General features: G+C 60.6%; 7 protein-coding genes across 7 annotated transcripts; 4 read left to right on the forward strand and 3 right to left on the reverse strand.

Moving 5' to 3' along the window:
- Positions 1–207: 207 nt before the first annotated feature.
- CLF1 (NineTeen Complex (NTC) component) lies at positions 208–2,600 on the forward strand (the record flags this gene model as incomplete). Its single annotated transcript, XM_028623882.1, has 4 exons — positions 208–273; positions 331–493; positions 538–1,976; positions 2,031–2,600. The coding sequence occupies 4 exons, from the start codon at positions 208–210 to the stop codon at positions 2,598–2,600; spliced, it is 2,238 nt and encodes a 745-aa protein (XP_028475856.1).
- Positions 2,601–2,865: 265 nt separating this feature from the next.
- On the reverse strand, positions 2,866–3,803 carry EHS24_008572 (uncharacterized protein; the record flags this gene model as incomplete). The annotated part of the gene is made up of 2 exons (XM_028623883.1): positions 2,866–3,035; positions 3,140–3,803. The coding sequence occupies 2 exons, from the start codon at positions 3,801–3,803 to the stop codon at positions 2,866–2,868; spliced, it is 834 nt and encodes a 277-aa protein (XP_028475857.1).
- Positions 3,804–4,099: 296 nt separating this feature from the next.
- EHS24_008573 (uncharacterized protein) lies at positions 4,100–6,807 on the reverse strand (the record flags this gene model as incomplete). Its single annotated transcript, XM_028623884.1, has 7 exons — positions 4,100–5,774; positions 5,812–5,908; positions 5,955–6,058; positions 6,103–6,211; positions 6,255–6,438; positions 6,494–6,665; positions 6,782–6,807. 7 exons carry the CDS (start codon positions 6,805–6,807, stop codon positions 4,100–4,102), a joined length of 2,367 nt encoding a protein of 788 aa, XP_028475858.1.
- A 1,160-nt stretch (positions 6,808–7,967) lies between these two features.
- On the forward strand, positions 7,968–9,515 carry RAD51 (recombinase rad51; the record flags this gene model as incomplete). Its single annotated transcript, XM_028623885.1, has 11 exons — positions 7,968–8,054; positions 8,132–8,276; positions 8,336–8,446; positions 8,496–8,531; positions 8,579–8,634; positions 8,675–8,883; positions 8,951–9,080; positions 9,124–9,209; positions 9,266–9,280; positions 9,325–9,438; positions 9,476–9,515. 11 exons carry the CDS (start codon positions 7,968–7,970, stop codon positions 9,513–9,515), a joined length of 1,029 nt encoding a protein of 342 aa, XP_028475859.1.
- Positions 9,516–10,144: 629 nt separating this feature from the next.
- CAP59 (capsular associated protein) lies at positions 10,145–12,002 on the forward strand (the record flags this gene model as incomplete). Its single annotated transcript, XM_028623886.1, has 4 exons — positions 10,145–10,237; positions 10,336–10,356; positions 10,459–11,806; positions 11,863–12,002. 4 exons carry the CDS (start codon positions 10,145–10,147, stop codon positions 12,000–12,002), a joined length of 1,602 nt encoding a protein of 533 aa, XP_028475860.1.
- A 332-nt stretch (positions 12,003–12,334) lies between these two features.
- On the reverse strand, positions 12,335–13,067 carry RPL27 (60S ribosomal protein L27; the record flags this gene model as incomplete). The annotated part of the gene is made up of 3 exons (XM_028623887.1): positions 12,335–12,699; positions 12,775–12,876; positions 12,974–13,067. 3 exons carry the CDS (start codon positions 13,065–13,067, stop codon positions 12,335–12,337), a joined length of 561 nt encoding a protein of 186 aa, XP_028475861.1.
- Positions 13,068–13,307: 240 nt separating this feature from the next.
- On the forward strand, positions 13,308–15,105 carry EHS24_008577 (uncharacterized protein; the record flags this gene model as incomplete). The annotated part of the gene is made up of 6 exons (XM_028623888.1): positions 13,308–13,659; positions 13,699–13,721; positions 13,760–13,823; positions 13,877–13,986; positions 14,037–14,453; positions 14,503–15,105. 6 exons carry the CDS (start codon positions 13,308–13,310, stop codon positions 15,103–15,105), a joined length of 1,569 nt encoding a protein of 522 aa, XP_028475862.1.
- Positions 15,106–15,225: the final 120 nt, after the last annotated feature.

Raw genomic sequence — 15,225 nt, forward strand, 5'->3', positions numbered from 1 at the left:
GGGGTTGATTAGGACAAGGGTTAATAGACAGCGTCCTATAGCCCTAAAGGGTCTGTGCCACACGCCAATTAGCTCCGCAAACGCCGCCATCTCGATCAGTCGCTCTCGCTTGCCACCTGAAGTTAGGAACTGTTGACAGAGTCTGAACGAGCCACATCCAACCGCAACCACCACCACCACCACCACCCCCGGCCATCTTCGCGCAACATGTCGGGCAGAGACGCCCGCGACCGCGCTCCGCGCGTCAAGAACCGCGCCGCGGCCAACGTGCAGGTAAGCTGATACCACATTATGCTGTTTTGCAGTGCCCAGCTAACATCTTCCGTACAGATCACAGCCGAGCAGATCCTGCGTGAAGCCCATGACCGTCAAGAAGTCGCCATCGAGGCGCCCAAGCAGCGTATCCAGGATCTCGAGGAGCTGCACGAGTACCAGGGCCGCAAGCGTACCGAGTTTGAGGGGCGTATCCGCTACTCGCGCGACAGCATCGGTGGTAAGTTGTCCCAAGCATTCATGAGGCCAACTAACATTCGCCAGCTTGGATCAAGTACGCACAATGGGAGGCTAGCCAGAACGAGTTTGAGCGTTCGCGCTCGGTGTTTGAGCGTGCCCTCGATGTGGACCCGCGGTCGCTGCAGCTGTGGATCAAGTACACCGACATGGAGCTCAAGGCGCGCAACATCAACCACTCGCGCAACCTGTTTGACCGTGCTGTGACACTGCTCCCCCGCGTCGACACCATCTGGTACAAATACGTCTACCTGGAGGAGCTGCTGCTCAACGTCCCCGGCGCACGGCAGATCTTTGAGAGGTGGATGCAGTGGGAGCCCGATGACAAGGCGTGGCAGTCGTACATCAAGCTCGAGGAACGCTACAACGAGCTCGACAGGGCAAGCGACATTTACGAGCGGTGGATTGGTGTGCGGCCAATCCCCAAAAACTGGGTCCAGTGGTCCAAGTTTGAGGAGGAGCGCGGCAAGCCCGACAAGGCGCGCGAAGTGTTCCAGACTGCGCTCGAGTTCTTTGGCGACGAGGAGGAGCAGATTGAAAAGGCCCAACAGGTGTTTGGCGCGTTTGCGCGCATGGAGACGCGTCTCAAGGAGTTTGACCGCGCCCGCGTCATCTACAAGTTTGCCCTTGCGCGCCTGCCCCGCTCCAAGTCGGCCAACCTGTATGCGGCATACACAAAGTTTGAAAAGCAGCACGGCGACCGTGCCGGCGTCGAGCTGACCGTCCTCGGCAAGCGACGTATCCAGTACGAGGAAGAGCTGGCGTACGATGGAACCAACTATGACGCCTGGTTTTCGCTCGCCCGTCTCGAGGAGGATGCCTTCCGCGCAGAAAGGGAGGATGGCGAGGACGCCGACCCGACGCGCGTGCGCGAGACATATGAGCGCGCAGTCGCCAACGTACCCCCTTCGACCGAGAAGCGTTTCTGGAGGCGATACATCTACCTCTGGCTGCAGTACGCGGCCTTTGAGGAGATTGACTCGCAAGACTATGACCGTGCGCGCGACGTCTACAAGGCCGCCATCAAGCTCGTCCCACACAAGCTCTTTACGTTTGCCAAGCTGTGGATCGCCTATGCGTATTTCGAGATTCGCCGGCTCGACGTCAACGCCGCCCGTAAAGTCCTGGGAGCAAGTATCGGCATGTGCCCCAAGCCCAAGCTGTTTACGGGCTACATTGAGCTCGAGATGCGTCTGCGCGAGTTTGACCGCGTGCGCACCTTGTACGAAAAGTTCCTCACCTACGACCCGTCCTTGTCCTCGGCGTGGATCCAGTGGACCCAGGTCGAGAGTGCCGTGGAAGACTTTGAGCGTGTGCGCGCCATCTTTGAGCTTGCCGTGCAGCAGGAGCTCGACATGCCCGAAATTGTCTGGAAGGCGTACATCGACTTTGAGGCCGGCGAGGGAGAGCGCGAGCGCGCACGTCACCTGTACGAGCGTCTCCTGGAGCGGACAGGACACTACAAGGTAAGTCTGTTGAACCAGTACGCATACGTGTTTGCTAACCCACCCTCCTTCCAGGTGTTCATCTCGTACGCGCTCTTGGAAGCGTCGGTTCTCGGCGGCGGCGAGGACGAGGACGGCAACGAGATCGAGGGCGAGGCGGGCGACCCCGAACGTGCGCGCGCCATCTTTGAGCGCGGATACAAGGACCTCCGCGCCCGCGGCGAAAAGGAGGACCGCGCAGCACTGCTCGAGGCCTGGGAGGCGTTCGAGGACGAGCACGGCGACGACGCCGACCGCGCCACTGTCGCAGAGCTCAAGCCCCAGACGAGGAAAAAGTGGCGCAAGGCAGAGGACGGGTCCGACGAGCTCGAAGAGTACTGGGACCTCACGTTCCCAGACGACGAGCGCGAGGCCAACCCCACCACATTCAAGTTCTTCCAGGCGGCCCAGCAGTGGGCGGCCCAGCGCGCGGGTGGGGAAGCGGCTGCGGGTGGCGGTCTCTCGTACGACATGCCCGACTCGGACTCGGACGACAGCGACAGCGACGACGAGGAGGAGGAGCGGGCAGACAAGGGCGAGGGCGAGGGTGAGGGCGAGGCAGCGAACGGCGAGGACGCCAACGACGAGGCAATGGAGCAGGATTGAGGTAGAGTAGTGTATGCATCTAGCGCGGCATGGCCGCTGTGCAGTAAACAAATGGAACGTCAGTTGCAGACGGGGGGAACAGTTTTGCGGGCATTGTTTGGGGGACATGAGAGAATGACATGGCAGACAGAGGAGTAGAGAGAGTATACAATATTGGTGCTTGGTTGGGTTGGCGTAAAGACGTTGGAGTTGCACAACAGGGTACATGGGTCCCCGAGCTCGAGGCGAGGAAAGGTTGGTGGGGTGGGGTGGGCTGGGCCGAGCCTCACAGGTCAAAGGTAAAGTCGTCGCCCAGGTCGGTCATGGGCGGGAGGTCGAGCGCAAACTCGTCCTCGTCGAGTGTCGGGACGGGGAGATCGGCGTCGTGCGCAAACATGGCCGCCTCGAGCGCCGCGGCCTTGCGGCTGGGCTGCATGGACATTTCGTAAGCGCGGTCTGAGGAAAGGCGATCATGTCAGCGTCACGTTTAGAGGCTTGTTTTGCTATGACAGGATGCAGGATGCACGGCACGGTAAAGGAGCAAGAGAACGAGGACGTACCGAGGGCTGTGGGAGCGGCATACTCGATGCTCTCGTCGGCACGCACGCTGATGGCGCGCTTGGGCGTGGGACGGCGCACAGCGCCGCGCGGCGGGGGCGGGCCACGGGCCGTCCGCGAGCTCGAGCTCGAGCCCGTGCTCATGCCCGTGCTGCCGGTCCCCGGCGTGCGTGTCTGCGTACGCGTCTGGGCGGACGACTTGGTGCCGAGCGGAGGGGCGCGCGGACGCGGGGTCTTGAACATGTCCCCCGTGTCGGTGCTGCGGTGCTGGGACTGGGGCTGGCGCGGCGCGGGCGTCACGAACTGCGACGCCGAGAACGCCGGCGCAGGCGTCACAGCCGACAGGGCGCGGCGCGGGGTCTTGAACTTGTCGCCGCCACTGGCGCTGGCGGTCTTGTCGCTGCTCTTGCCCGTGTCCGAGGTCGCGGGGGTCTTGAGCTTGTCGCCGGGTGTCTTGGGTTTGGGCCGGGTGCTCGGTGGCTGGTTCTCGCTGCCGCTGTTGCCCAGAGGGCGTTTCGTGCTGCTGGAGCTGGTGGGGGTCTTGCCGAGAGGGGTGCGCGCGGTGGTGGCCCCGGGCTTGCGGAGGCCAGCGCCCAGAGTGGATGTCTTGGGCTTTAGCTGGCCGCGGACGCGCAGCGGTGCGTTTTCGTCGCGGATGGCAGACATGTTGACAACTGGGAATCGACAAGTGGGTGGGAGCCGCCAAAGTCAGTCACGTAGGAAGGACGGGATCAAATTCCAGGCAGGTGGCTCCACCCAGCAGTGCTCCGTTTTTGATACATGTTATGAACGAAGTGCATAGGTCACAAGTGAATACTGCTACGAATGTGCCATGCGCGCGCGCGCGCGATAAAGTGGGTGGGCTCCCTACATGCTGGTGAATGGTGGACGTCATCTACACACACAAACACACACTCAATCGTCTGTCTCCTCGGTATATAATGTATATACTCGCACTCATATCAATCGTCTCCGAGGTGGGTAAGCACAACACGGCGCTTCTTCTTGGGCGCAGCTCCCTCGTCGGGACGCTCGCGCTTGCCCGTGTCGTCACTGAGGCCGAGGCCCACCGTCGAGTCCGACTCGCCAGAGGGGCGGCGCAATCCACCGCCAACAAACGACTCGGTCTCGTCACTGGGCGTTGGCAGGGGCTGGTCGACCGAGCTGACCGACGAGCTGGATGGACGGCCGGTCCCAGGGAATAATGAGCGAGCGAGCGGGGCTTGCGCCGCGCTAGACGCCACGGACTCTTCGCGCTCGCTACGTGGAGGCGCAGGGCTCGCGCGCATGGTCGACACTGAGGGCGAGTGGGGCATGGGGGTGGCGGTAGCCGAGCTGCCGCCGTGCGAGTGGGCAATGGCAGCCAGCTGACGATGGTGTTGCTGAGTCGGGTGCACGGTGCCGAGCTCTCCGAGGTCGAACACGACGATCGAGCAGTAGCCGTCGGCACTTGAAAGCATCATGGCCTGTCCATCGGGTGACCAGGCAATGTCGGTGAAGCCGGCGTAGTGGAGACCGCGGAAGATGGCGACGGGTCCAGCCTGCTGCGTGTCGTACAGCAAGACCGCGTCCTGGCAAGCGACAGCGTACAGTAGACGATAAGGAAGGGCAAACACGCTTCCGAGAGGCTTCTCCTTGTCCTTGTCCTTTTCTGACCCCTCCTTCTGGGGTGGAGGTGGTGGGGGCATTGACAGCGAGACGTGGACTGGGGTCGGGTCCGAGGCGTCAAGAGTAATCTGTTTAGGCTCGGCCTGGACCTGCGAGCTCGAACCGGTGCGGAGGTCGTAAAATATGGGCGAGAACCTGATGGCAACACTTGGGGTTTTGTGGCCAGGCAGGTTGGCGATTGGAGCGCGAGCCAGGTTGGCACGCGAGTAGATGTAGACTGTGGGTTTGCCGGCATCAACGTTGGCAGCCCGTTGACGCGTGGTTGGGGGCGCCGCCGCCGCCGCCGCCGTCGATGGGTTTGTAGAGGTACCACCGTTGGTCCCAGGGCCACAACGGTCCGCGCCATCAGTCGAGAGACTGCGCGAAGACATCAAGGGGGAGCCCTTGAAGACCTGGTCCTCAATCTGCCCAGCGGGTGTGAGAAGAAGGCTTCCATCGGGGGAAAAGTTCAAGCGGCGGAAGAAGCGTGTTGCGCTCTCCTCGGCATAGAGGCGCTGCATGATGGCAGTTGTTGGTGCGGGTGCACGCATAGCTGGCAGGGGAGGAATGGGGGAAGGCGAACGTCCACGCCCAGGGGCGACACTCAATGCAGGGGAAGCAGCTCCGTGTTGCGAGGAGAATGACGAACGGCGTGAGCTTGGCTTGTGCGCCGAGCCAGGTGGTGGTGGGTTCATTGTGCTCATGTTCGGTGTCGACGGCACAGAAATGCTGTTAGGTGTTGGGGGTGGCTGAGTGGAAAGAGCAGCGGCCGAAAGGAGGGCAGGGTGCTCTGTCATCTCAGACGCAGTGGTGATAACTGATCCAGTTTCCGACGCCGTAGAGCCTCGGCGGACGAATGGTGGCCGACCGATGGACGCAGAGGGGAACGAAGGTGTGCGAGAGTGGCGGATCTCCATGCGACTTGCACGCGTGACGGGGTGGACTTCTGGGACACCGTTACGGAACGCAAAGGTGTTGACATGAACAGCACTGAGAGTTAGTACCGATCATGTGGCCGACAACTCACCGATCACTGCTCTGAGTAGCAATGTACTCGTTGAGCGGGTCCCAGGCGACTCCCTGGACGTTGTGCGTGTGTTCACGAAGGGCAAAGACACATTCACCTATATCGGTTTAGCAGTGGGTTTGACGATACGGGGGATAACATACCAGTAGACGCCTTCCAGATAGTAGCCGTGTTGTCCGTGGAACCGGCAATAAAGAACTCGCCGTCGGGTGACCACGCAAGGTCGTAGACATGCTTGTTCGTGACTCTGTGACAAGTGTGAGTAACCTAGTCAGCTGCTCTGGTACATACTGGAGCATCTTCTGAGGACGCCAGTGCTCCTTGTCGGGGAGGTCCTCGGTGGGCTCTCCAAAGGTAGCAATGGGGCGGTCTGACGGAACCCAAAGGATGACGTTACCGTCTGGCTTGTCAGTTCTTGGACATCCCCTGGGCAGGGTACTCACCGTCACTAGCCGACGCCAGAGTTTGGCCGTTTGGCGAGAAGCGGACAACGTTGACGGCCGCGGTATGTTTTACGAGGGTCGCGAGGTACTCGACGCGAGGGGGGTGAGGGGCAATCTCCTGGCCTGTGAGAGCGGCATGAGCCGACGAGGAGACGGTCGGGATATTGGGGTGAACCATCCACAGCTAGTACGACGTCAGTATCTCCGTATCGGTGCGGTTGCGCAGGCATGTTACTCACGCGGACCTTGAAGTCACCGCCGCAGGTGGCCAGACGGTATTGCCGTCCAACAGCACTGGCCGACGCCTTGTCGGTCTTGTCATCGTCATCGGAAGTGGGGAGGAGGCGTTTCAGTTGGGATGTAGGCAGTGGCTGAAAGTCGCAAGAGTAAATGGCCTGCGTCTCGTGCCAGCTATTGGAGGTATGGGTAAGCAAATGGTATCCAGACGGATGTGTTTCGCTGAGCGACAGCTGGCAGATGGGGGGCAAGGTGGTGCTGATGGTGGAGGGAAGGCCCCCAGTACTCACGCGATTTCGAGGACTTTGGGCCGCATTTTGGTGGTGGGTGGGCGCGGCCAGGGAAATGTTCAAGGTTCGGAGGGGGTGGTCCGGCAAGCTGGATGTTGGCGATGGCGAGAGAGAGAGAGAGAGAGAGGTGATAGAAGAGAGATGGGGAGGAGTGTGAGCGTGTGCGCGTGTTGAATGATGGACGAAGCTGAGAGCGACTGGTTGATGTGACTCACCTAAAGAGGCTCCTTTGGAGCGACGGGGACCGATGATGGAGGGGTTGGGGGGGAAGCTACGAGGCGCCAAGGCCTGAGGGCCGGTCGCGGTGGGTGTGCGGAGAGATCGGATGGATCGGATGTCCAGCAATGCGCCTGTGCGCCGCGCGGAGGGATGAGGGAGAGGAAGGGGGGGAGCTAAAGTGGAGACTGAAATGGATGGAGGCGCAGAAGGGGCTTTGCCGAGAGTACTGTGGGTGGGGGGTATGGGGCAGGGTGTGGGTTGGTTGAATGTGCGATGGCTGTAAAGGTGTGTTCGCACAGTAGTGACACAGAAGCGAGGAAGGGTTGTGGAGAGGGACTGTGAGAGGGGACTGTGTGACTGTGCAGCGTGGGTGGTTGTTGAGAGATGAGAGGGGCGGGGGAGAGTGACAAGGGAGTGTGCACGAAGGGGGGGGGGGGGGGGGGGGCCGTGTGTTACAGTGTGGTGTGCGTGTGTGTGTGTATGTGTTGGCTGCACGGGTGGATGGCGATGGATGGAGCCTGGGTAGCTGGTAGACGCCGTAGACGGGGGGGACGCTGGCTGTACGGCTGTTGTGCTGTCTGTCTGCTGTCTGCTTGCGGAAGTGTGGGAGCGGTGGTGGTGTGCAGAGTGTCACTCTCCAGGCAAGTGTAATGGGTGTGCCTGGCACTCTCGTCTCGCTACTGCATATACCAATTGGGAACATTTCCTGTGTGTGTCGTGGGTAACTCCCGGGGGGGCACGAACACTAATCTCCCGCGGAACCAAAATAGGCCCAGCCTCCACAAAAGTCCAGTCAGCTTTCGCTCTCATGACGCGTGCGCGCGCGCGCCCACACGGCCAGAGGCCAAAGGACGCGCCTGCCCTTCCGAAAACAACAACACCCCCCCGTGCGTCTTTTCTCCCATTCTCATCGCTCCATCTACCACAACATTTCCCTCCACCCCCAACACACACTATCACACACACAATGGACAACCCAGAGAACGACCCCTTCCAGGGCGACGAGGGAGAAGAGGACATGCTCCTCGCTCCCATGGTGGTGGCAAAACTCACGGTACGTCCTTCTTCCCTCCTTCCTTCCCTCCCTCCCTCCCCCCTTCCCTCCCCACCACCGGCTGACACACCGTGCAGGAGTATGGCATCTCAGCACAGGACTGCCAGAAGCTCGCCGAGGCAGGTCTGCACACGGTCGAGGCTGTTGCGTTCACCCCAAAGAAGCAGCTGTGCGTGATCAAGGGAATCTCCGAGGCCAAGGCAGACAAGATCCTTTCCGAGGGTATGTGCGGAAACGTCACAATCAGATTGTGGATGGACAGGAGGGCTCATTGGTTTCAGCATGCAAGCTCGTGCCCATGGGATTCACGACGGCGACGGAGATTCACGCTCGTCGGTCCGAGCTCGTCCACATCACCACGGGCTCGGTCGGTCTCGACACCATTCTCGGAGGTAGGTGTAGCACTTGTAACTGGAGACGGTAGGGGGCTGACAACAACAGGCGGTATTGAAACTGGAGCCATCACAGAGCTGTTCGGTAGGGCTTTCAGCAATCTCTCACCTAGCGACTGACTTGTATCACAGGCGAGTTCCGAACCGGTAAATCGCAGATCTGTCACACGCTCGCTGTCACCTGCCAGGTATGTGACGAACCCCGAGCTGACCGCTGACTCTACCCAGCTCCCCGTGTCCATGGGCGGTGGTGAGGGCAAGTGTCTCTACATTGACACAGAGGGCACATTCCGCCCTGTGCGCATGCTCGCCGTCGCCGAGCGTTACGGCCTGAACGGCGAGGAAGTGCTCGACAACATTGCCTACGCCCGCGCCTACAATGTGGACCACCAGATGCAGCTTCTGGTCCAGGCCAGTGCCATGATGGCCGAGTCAAGGTGCGTAACCCAAGCACATACTCCCCTGTCACTCCCGTGTCGCGTTCGCTCACTCACCCAACTCTAGATTCTCCCTCCTCATTGTCGACTCTGTGACGTCCCTGTATCGCACAGACTTTTCCGGCCGCGGTGAACTCTCGTCCCGTCAGATGCACCTCGCAAAGTTCCTCCGCACGCTGATGCGTCTCGCCGACGAGGTATGTAAAACGGTGCGACATTTCAAAAAGACTGACAAGGCAGTTTGGCGTGGCAGTTGTCGTCACCAACCAGGTCGTGGCACAGGTGGACGGCGGTCAGTTTGCCCAGGCAGATGCCAAGAAGCCAATGTGAGTCACCACTGAAGAAATATCCCACAAAGAAATGTGCTGACTCTCCCTCGCAGTGGTGGTAACATCATGTTAGTTGCAAGATTTCGTTGGCAGAATGGAACTGATCGTGCAGGGCGCACGCGTCGACGACGCGTCTTTCGCTGCGCAAGGGACGCGGTGCGTCGCGAGTGTGCAAGATTGTCGACAGCCCATGTCTTCCCGAGGCAGAGGGTATCTTTGCCATCAAGTGAGTTGAGTTGGACGTTTATAACTGACAAGCGCAGTGCCAACGGCATCGGTGACCCAGAGGAGCTCAAGGACTGATCGAATCCAATCCTTGTCTTGGACCGACGCGACCGGCGGCCACGGTCTGTGAGCCGTGGCTATCATGGGGAGCGACATGTGTGTGTAGAGTATACGAGAAGGATATTGTAGCTTGGGTATGGACCGCGCATGTGGGCCAGGTGCTTCTTTGACGACAGTGGTGCAATGCGCGGCCATTTTGACCATTACTCGATGGCCGGGAGACCTTACGAGCACTAGAAAAACGGGATACCATTTCCAGGCACCCACACTTGCCCAACGCTCGGCGCGCGTGCGCGCGCAGAGAGCCCCCTATTGAATGGGTGCACGATATTTTGCTTCCGTCCCCTCTCGGTGTCTCCCTCGCTGTCCCTGGGCTTTCAGTACTACTCGGTTCCTTGCGCGACCCATCTCCCTCCCTCTCCTTGCGCTGCCACGCAACACCACACAATCCTACACAATCTTCATCTCTACTACCCCCTTTCGTCTATCCCTTGGTGTCTGTCGCGAGCTCAATAGCGCGCCGCACACGTTCACCACGCCGTCTCTTCAACACCGGCGTTGTTGAGAGATCCATCGTCGAGCTCCCTTCGGCACACCGTGTCTCCCTCGCGTCCTCCTACCGCAACCACCTCCTCCATTTCGTCCCAATGAAGGCCCTCTCGAGCCTGCCAATCTGGAGGAGAGCTCCTTCAGCGGGCTCGCTGCTCGTCGGCATCCTCGTCGGTCTCCTCGTGGCTTCGGTACGTGCAGCGTGTGGGACACCTTCGAGGTCAATATCTCGGAGCATTTATACTGACGCGTGACCCCTCTTTCCTCAAATCGTCTTTGCGAATTGCAGTTCTTGCGAGGAAGCAGCGACGTGAGTGTACCAGTGTTGGCGCTGAGAAAAGAGACACGTGCTGACGGTGTCCTTTCTCTCCTCCTCATAACGCGACTGTACACGTTTGGTCAATAAATACAGAACTCGACTGAATGGCGCGGTACCGGTTCCAAGCAGCTCCGCCCAAACGCGGTTGGCGGCAACCGCCTAGCCCGCTCGCAGATCCAGCTGCCATCGATAGAGCAGCGCCTGCGTATTCTGGAGCTTGTGGGAGATCTCTCACAGCACCACACGCGCGAGTGCACGCGCAGCCCCCAGTCGCTGTACGTCGACCAGGTCAAGGACCGTTACGCGCCCCTTATCGGCTACAAGCCCAGCAAGAGCAGGAGCTGGCTCGGTCGTCTCCTGGGCGGCTCGTCTGACAAGGACAAGCTCAACATTGGCGGCAACAACAACAACGAGCACCCCTTCTCGCGTCGTGACCAGATCCGTCGCGACCTCACCCCGGCGACCAATGGCCAGCAGCACAAGTACTTCTTTGCCATCAACCTGTACAACTCGTTTGACGTTATCCCCGACTTGTTCGCTACCCTCTTCCGCACTGCTGCCGTTCTTGGCTACCACAACGTGTTTGTGTCCATTTACGAGAACGGTTCGACCGACCAGACCAAGGCCCTGCTCAAGATCATGGACGCGCTCGCGCGCACCGTCGGTCTCCGTGTCGTCATTCGTTCGTCCATGCGTACCCGTGGAGCCTTCAACCACCGTATCGAGTACCTCGCCGAGGTCCGTACCTCGGCCATGCTTCCCCTGCACGAACTGCGTGACAACGAGGGCGAGGTCTTTGACTCTATCGTCTTCATGAACGACATTCTGCCCTGTGTCGACGACATTCTCGAGCTCATCTGGCAGTCGCGTCGCCAGAACGCCGGTATTACCTGTGCCGCCGACTACATGTACCACGACGACATTGGCTCGCCCGTCTTCTACGACAACTGGGTCGCCCGTGACATTAACGGTACCGCACTGGAGAACGCTCCCTTTGAGCAGGTCTTCCACCACATCGAGTCGAGCAACCGCTTCCAGCGTCACCTCCCCGTCCAGGTCCAGTCGTGCTGGAACGGTGTGGCCGTCCTGGACCCCGCCCCCTTCTACGAGGTCCCCCCCGTCAAGTTCCGCATGGCCGACCTCGCCCACGGCGAGTGCTCCGCTTCGGAATGTTCGCTCATCTGCAACGACTACTTTGCCAAGGGCTACGGCCGTATCCAGATGGTGCCCCGTGTCAAGCTTGCCTATGACAAGAAGGTCTACGACATTATCCACCCGGAGCGCAAGAACCTCACCGCCATCCGTGGTTACAAGCGTATCGGCGGCCTGCCAGACGACCCCAGGACGGACCCCCAGGACCGCGCTTGGTACGGCCCCCACGACCGTCTGTTCACTCCCGAAGAGGATGAGGCTGTCAACTTTATCGCCGGACCAGAGTATGGTGAGTTGTCTGCTGCGCGAGGACTGTAGTGTATCAGTAGCTGACAGATACTCCAGTTTGGTGCTGGGGCTGGGACGGTGCCGGTGACCTTGACGGCCCCGACGTCGACCCCATCTGGGAGAAGCAGACCACTCGCGCGTACTCGAAGGAGGCTGTCGAGGTCAAGCACTTCCGCAACCTTCCCGGGCAGCAGTAGGGCGTGTGACTTTGTTCTCCATGGCCGGTTCTTTTTATCTCTTTTCTGGCCCTTGTCTATTTCAACCCACAAAAAGCCTCTTGCAACCCGGTCGCCGCGCCTCGGACCTTGTCAGTGCGGGTGGTACGTTCGTCTCTCCCCAGGTGTTCGCCCGCCCGCGTTGTTTAGCGGTGGCCGTCGGACTGTATACCCTTTCCTCCACCCTTTCCCCACCCCACCCCCTCTTCCTCCCAACAACTGGTCGGTATGAATAGATGCATCTGATGATCCTGATGCGTATGAGGGTGTTTTTTGGTTGTGGGGTGCTATCTCTCTCTCTCTCTACAGTTGACCTATGCCGACGACGACGGGGTCTCGACGCCAGCCTCGTTCTCGGCCTTGGGCCAGCCCCAGAACCGGCGCTCGCGGCCGAGCGCGCGCTCGTCGCGCGGGAGCGTGTCCTCCTTGTTACGCACGATGCCGACAAACTGCCTCATGCCGCGCGGGCGGTTGACGGCGGGGCGCGCGGCGTCCTTGGCTGCGTGGCTCTCGACGTCGACGGCGCGGTGCGGGTAGGGCAACGACGAGGTGTAGAACTTGAGGTATCCGGGCTCGAGGGCGAAGAGGGTGTGGTCGCGGCCGATGCCGACGTGCTGGCCCGGGTAGAACTCGGTGCCGCGCTGGCGGATGAGGATCTGGCCGGGGAGGACGTACTCGTCTGAAGAGAGAGGAGAGAGCGTTAGGGATATAGTTTACGCCAAATGCCACCACCACGACCACCACGACCACTCACTGGTGAACTTCTTGGCACCGAGACGCTTTCCCGCAGAGTCACGGCCGTTCTTGGACGAACCACCACCACGCTTGGTGGCCGTACGGATCTGGGTCTTGAGGCCTAACCCCCGCCCGTCAGTACACATAACAAAGGTCGGACAGGACAGCTCGGACAACACCGCGGACATGACTGCGCGCGCGACCGGCGTGCGACGTACCGGAAGGACCGCCGAAAAGCTCGCTGCGGATGTCGGCCGCGAGCGAGGTCGATGCGAGCGCCTTGGAGCGCGAGAGGAGCTGGCCGCCGAGCATGCTGGTGGTGTAGATGTGGTTTGGGTCTGTCGAAACCCGCAATTTCAGAACAAGGCAGCGAGACCATCGAGGCAAAGAACGGACGAGGACGGGAGTAAATGTATCTGACGGAGACCGCGGGAGCATTCTCGCGTGGCACCAAGCAGGGATCGGCCTGGTGGAGGTTGGGCCGTTGGGTTCATGAGATGAGCAATGTAGCGATCCGGCATATCTCCACCCTCAACCCCCTTTCTCAACGCCATGGAAGACGAGTTCCACGGCCTCGGCACGATCCAGGTAGAGCCCCAGCGCCGCCCCTTGGGCCTGGACAAGATGTTCCTCCGCGCTCGCAACTGGAAACACGGCACGCCTAGCGCACCCATCCGCCCGCCGTCGCCACCGCCAGGCGAGGTACACCTGGCCCTGCCCGCGCCGCTGCACGAGGGGGACATGGTGTCCCCGCTCGCGGGGCTGTTCCAGTATCCCGAACTCGTGCCGCTCGTGCTGGAAGAACTGAAGCGGCCCGGCGAGCTGGCTACGGCCGCACGGGTGTGTTCCCAGTGGAACATGATTGCGCGCCGGAGGCTGTATGCGAACGTATGGGTTCGGCCATGTAGGTGTTGCGTTTTGGGGGTGGTGCTGACGGTTGTAGGGGAGGACGCACCCAAGAGAAAGGTGGGGTTTCGCGCATTGTCCCAAGCTAACCCTTCCAGCTGCTTGGCCTCTTCACAACTTTGAACGAGAGCCCCGCGCTCTGCAAGATGGTCCGGAGCCTGGGTGAGGACAGGCCTGAAGGCCATCCACACGTGCCCGGCTGACACCTCCCTCAGACGTGCGATTCTTCCCCCTCGACATGCAAGGTGACCTGCGAGTGGAGCTCGAGGACGCAATCCTCAATGCGCTGAGCAACATGACCAACATCGAGAAGCTGGTGTGGACGGTAAGCCGCCATCGAGACACGGTGAACGACAGCTCCTGACATTCAGCCAGCGTGACCGTTCTATCTCTTCAGAACTCTTCCAGGTCATTACATCGCTCAAGCATCTGACATACCTCGAGCTGTCGGGCCACTCGACACACTACTTTGACCCTCACATGTTGCGCGACATGCACGCTCTGCGCGACCTGCGTGTCATGATGCCCGACACGACGTTTCGCGCCGCGCTGCCGTCCGTGATCAAGGACCTGTGTGCCCGGCCCGGCGGCGGACTCCACGGCCTGGCACTGGTGTGCAAGAGCTTCAACCTCATCAACGACCAGATGTTGGCTGAGCTAGCGCCGTTTCTCTCCCAGCTGAAACGCCTGATGCTTATCGGAGCCACCAGGGTGTCGAGAGTTGGAGTGTATGAGCTTCTGCGAGCAGCAGACGGGCTGGAAGAGCTGGTCTTGGATGCTCCACCCCACTCGGTGAGTGCCCGTTAGCTGCGGCGCCGATCACCATAGCTGACATGTCCAGGAACTGGTCGACCTCTCGGACGCACCGCCACTGGACTCGCTCCACACCTTTTCGCTATCCTTCCCAGCACCCAACGGCCGTGCGGTGCTCCAACCCGGTGACATGCCCGTGATTCGCCCAACAGACACACTCCGGGCCTTGGAGCTCAACCTCTCGTCCACGGGTCCCGGTGGCGGACAGCGACAGCGTATCCTGCCCATACCGGCCCTCGCCACTCTGCAGGAGCAAATCGACTTTACGCGCCTGACGCGTCTGGCGCTGCTCAACCTCGTGATTGACCAGGACACACTCGCGGCCATTCTGGCATCCACGCCAGCCCTGCAAGAACTGTACATTGCCATTGCGACAAAAACGACACTGACGACGCCGGCGCTCGATGGTGTGCCACTGCGTATCCTCCACGCCAACGCGCCAGAGCAGACGGGACCGTCACGAGCAGACCTTGCGTTTGTGGCCTCGATCCTGCCCAAGCTGGAACAGATTGGCTCGCTCAACCGCGTGTACGAGGTGCACAGGCGGTACGATGGCGCGGAGCACTATGTCGACTTGGCGCGGTGGTCGCAGGTCACCACGCCGGGTTATTTCCAGGTCTGGCGCCCGTAGTGGTGCGGAGGCGATGTTCTTACAGTTGTATGCCTTTATTTTGTCGTGATCTCGCATGCATTGCCGTTGTAGCTTGAGGAAACGACTAATGATATAAATTGCGGAAGTGCCACTGTGCAC

This window comes from Apiotrichum porosum (assembly GCF_003942205.1).
Source record: "Apiotrichum porosum strain DSM 27194 chromosome Unknown scaffold_7, whole genome shotgun sequence".
In the NCBI taxonomy this organism is placed as follows: Eukaryota; Fungi; Basidiomycota; class Tremellomycetes; order Trichosporonales; family Trichosporonaceae; genus Apiotrichum; species Apiotrichum porosum.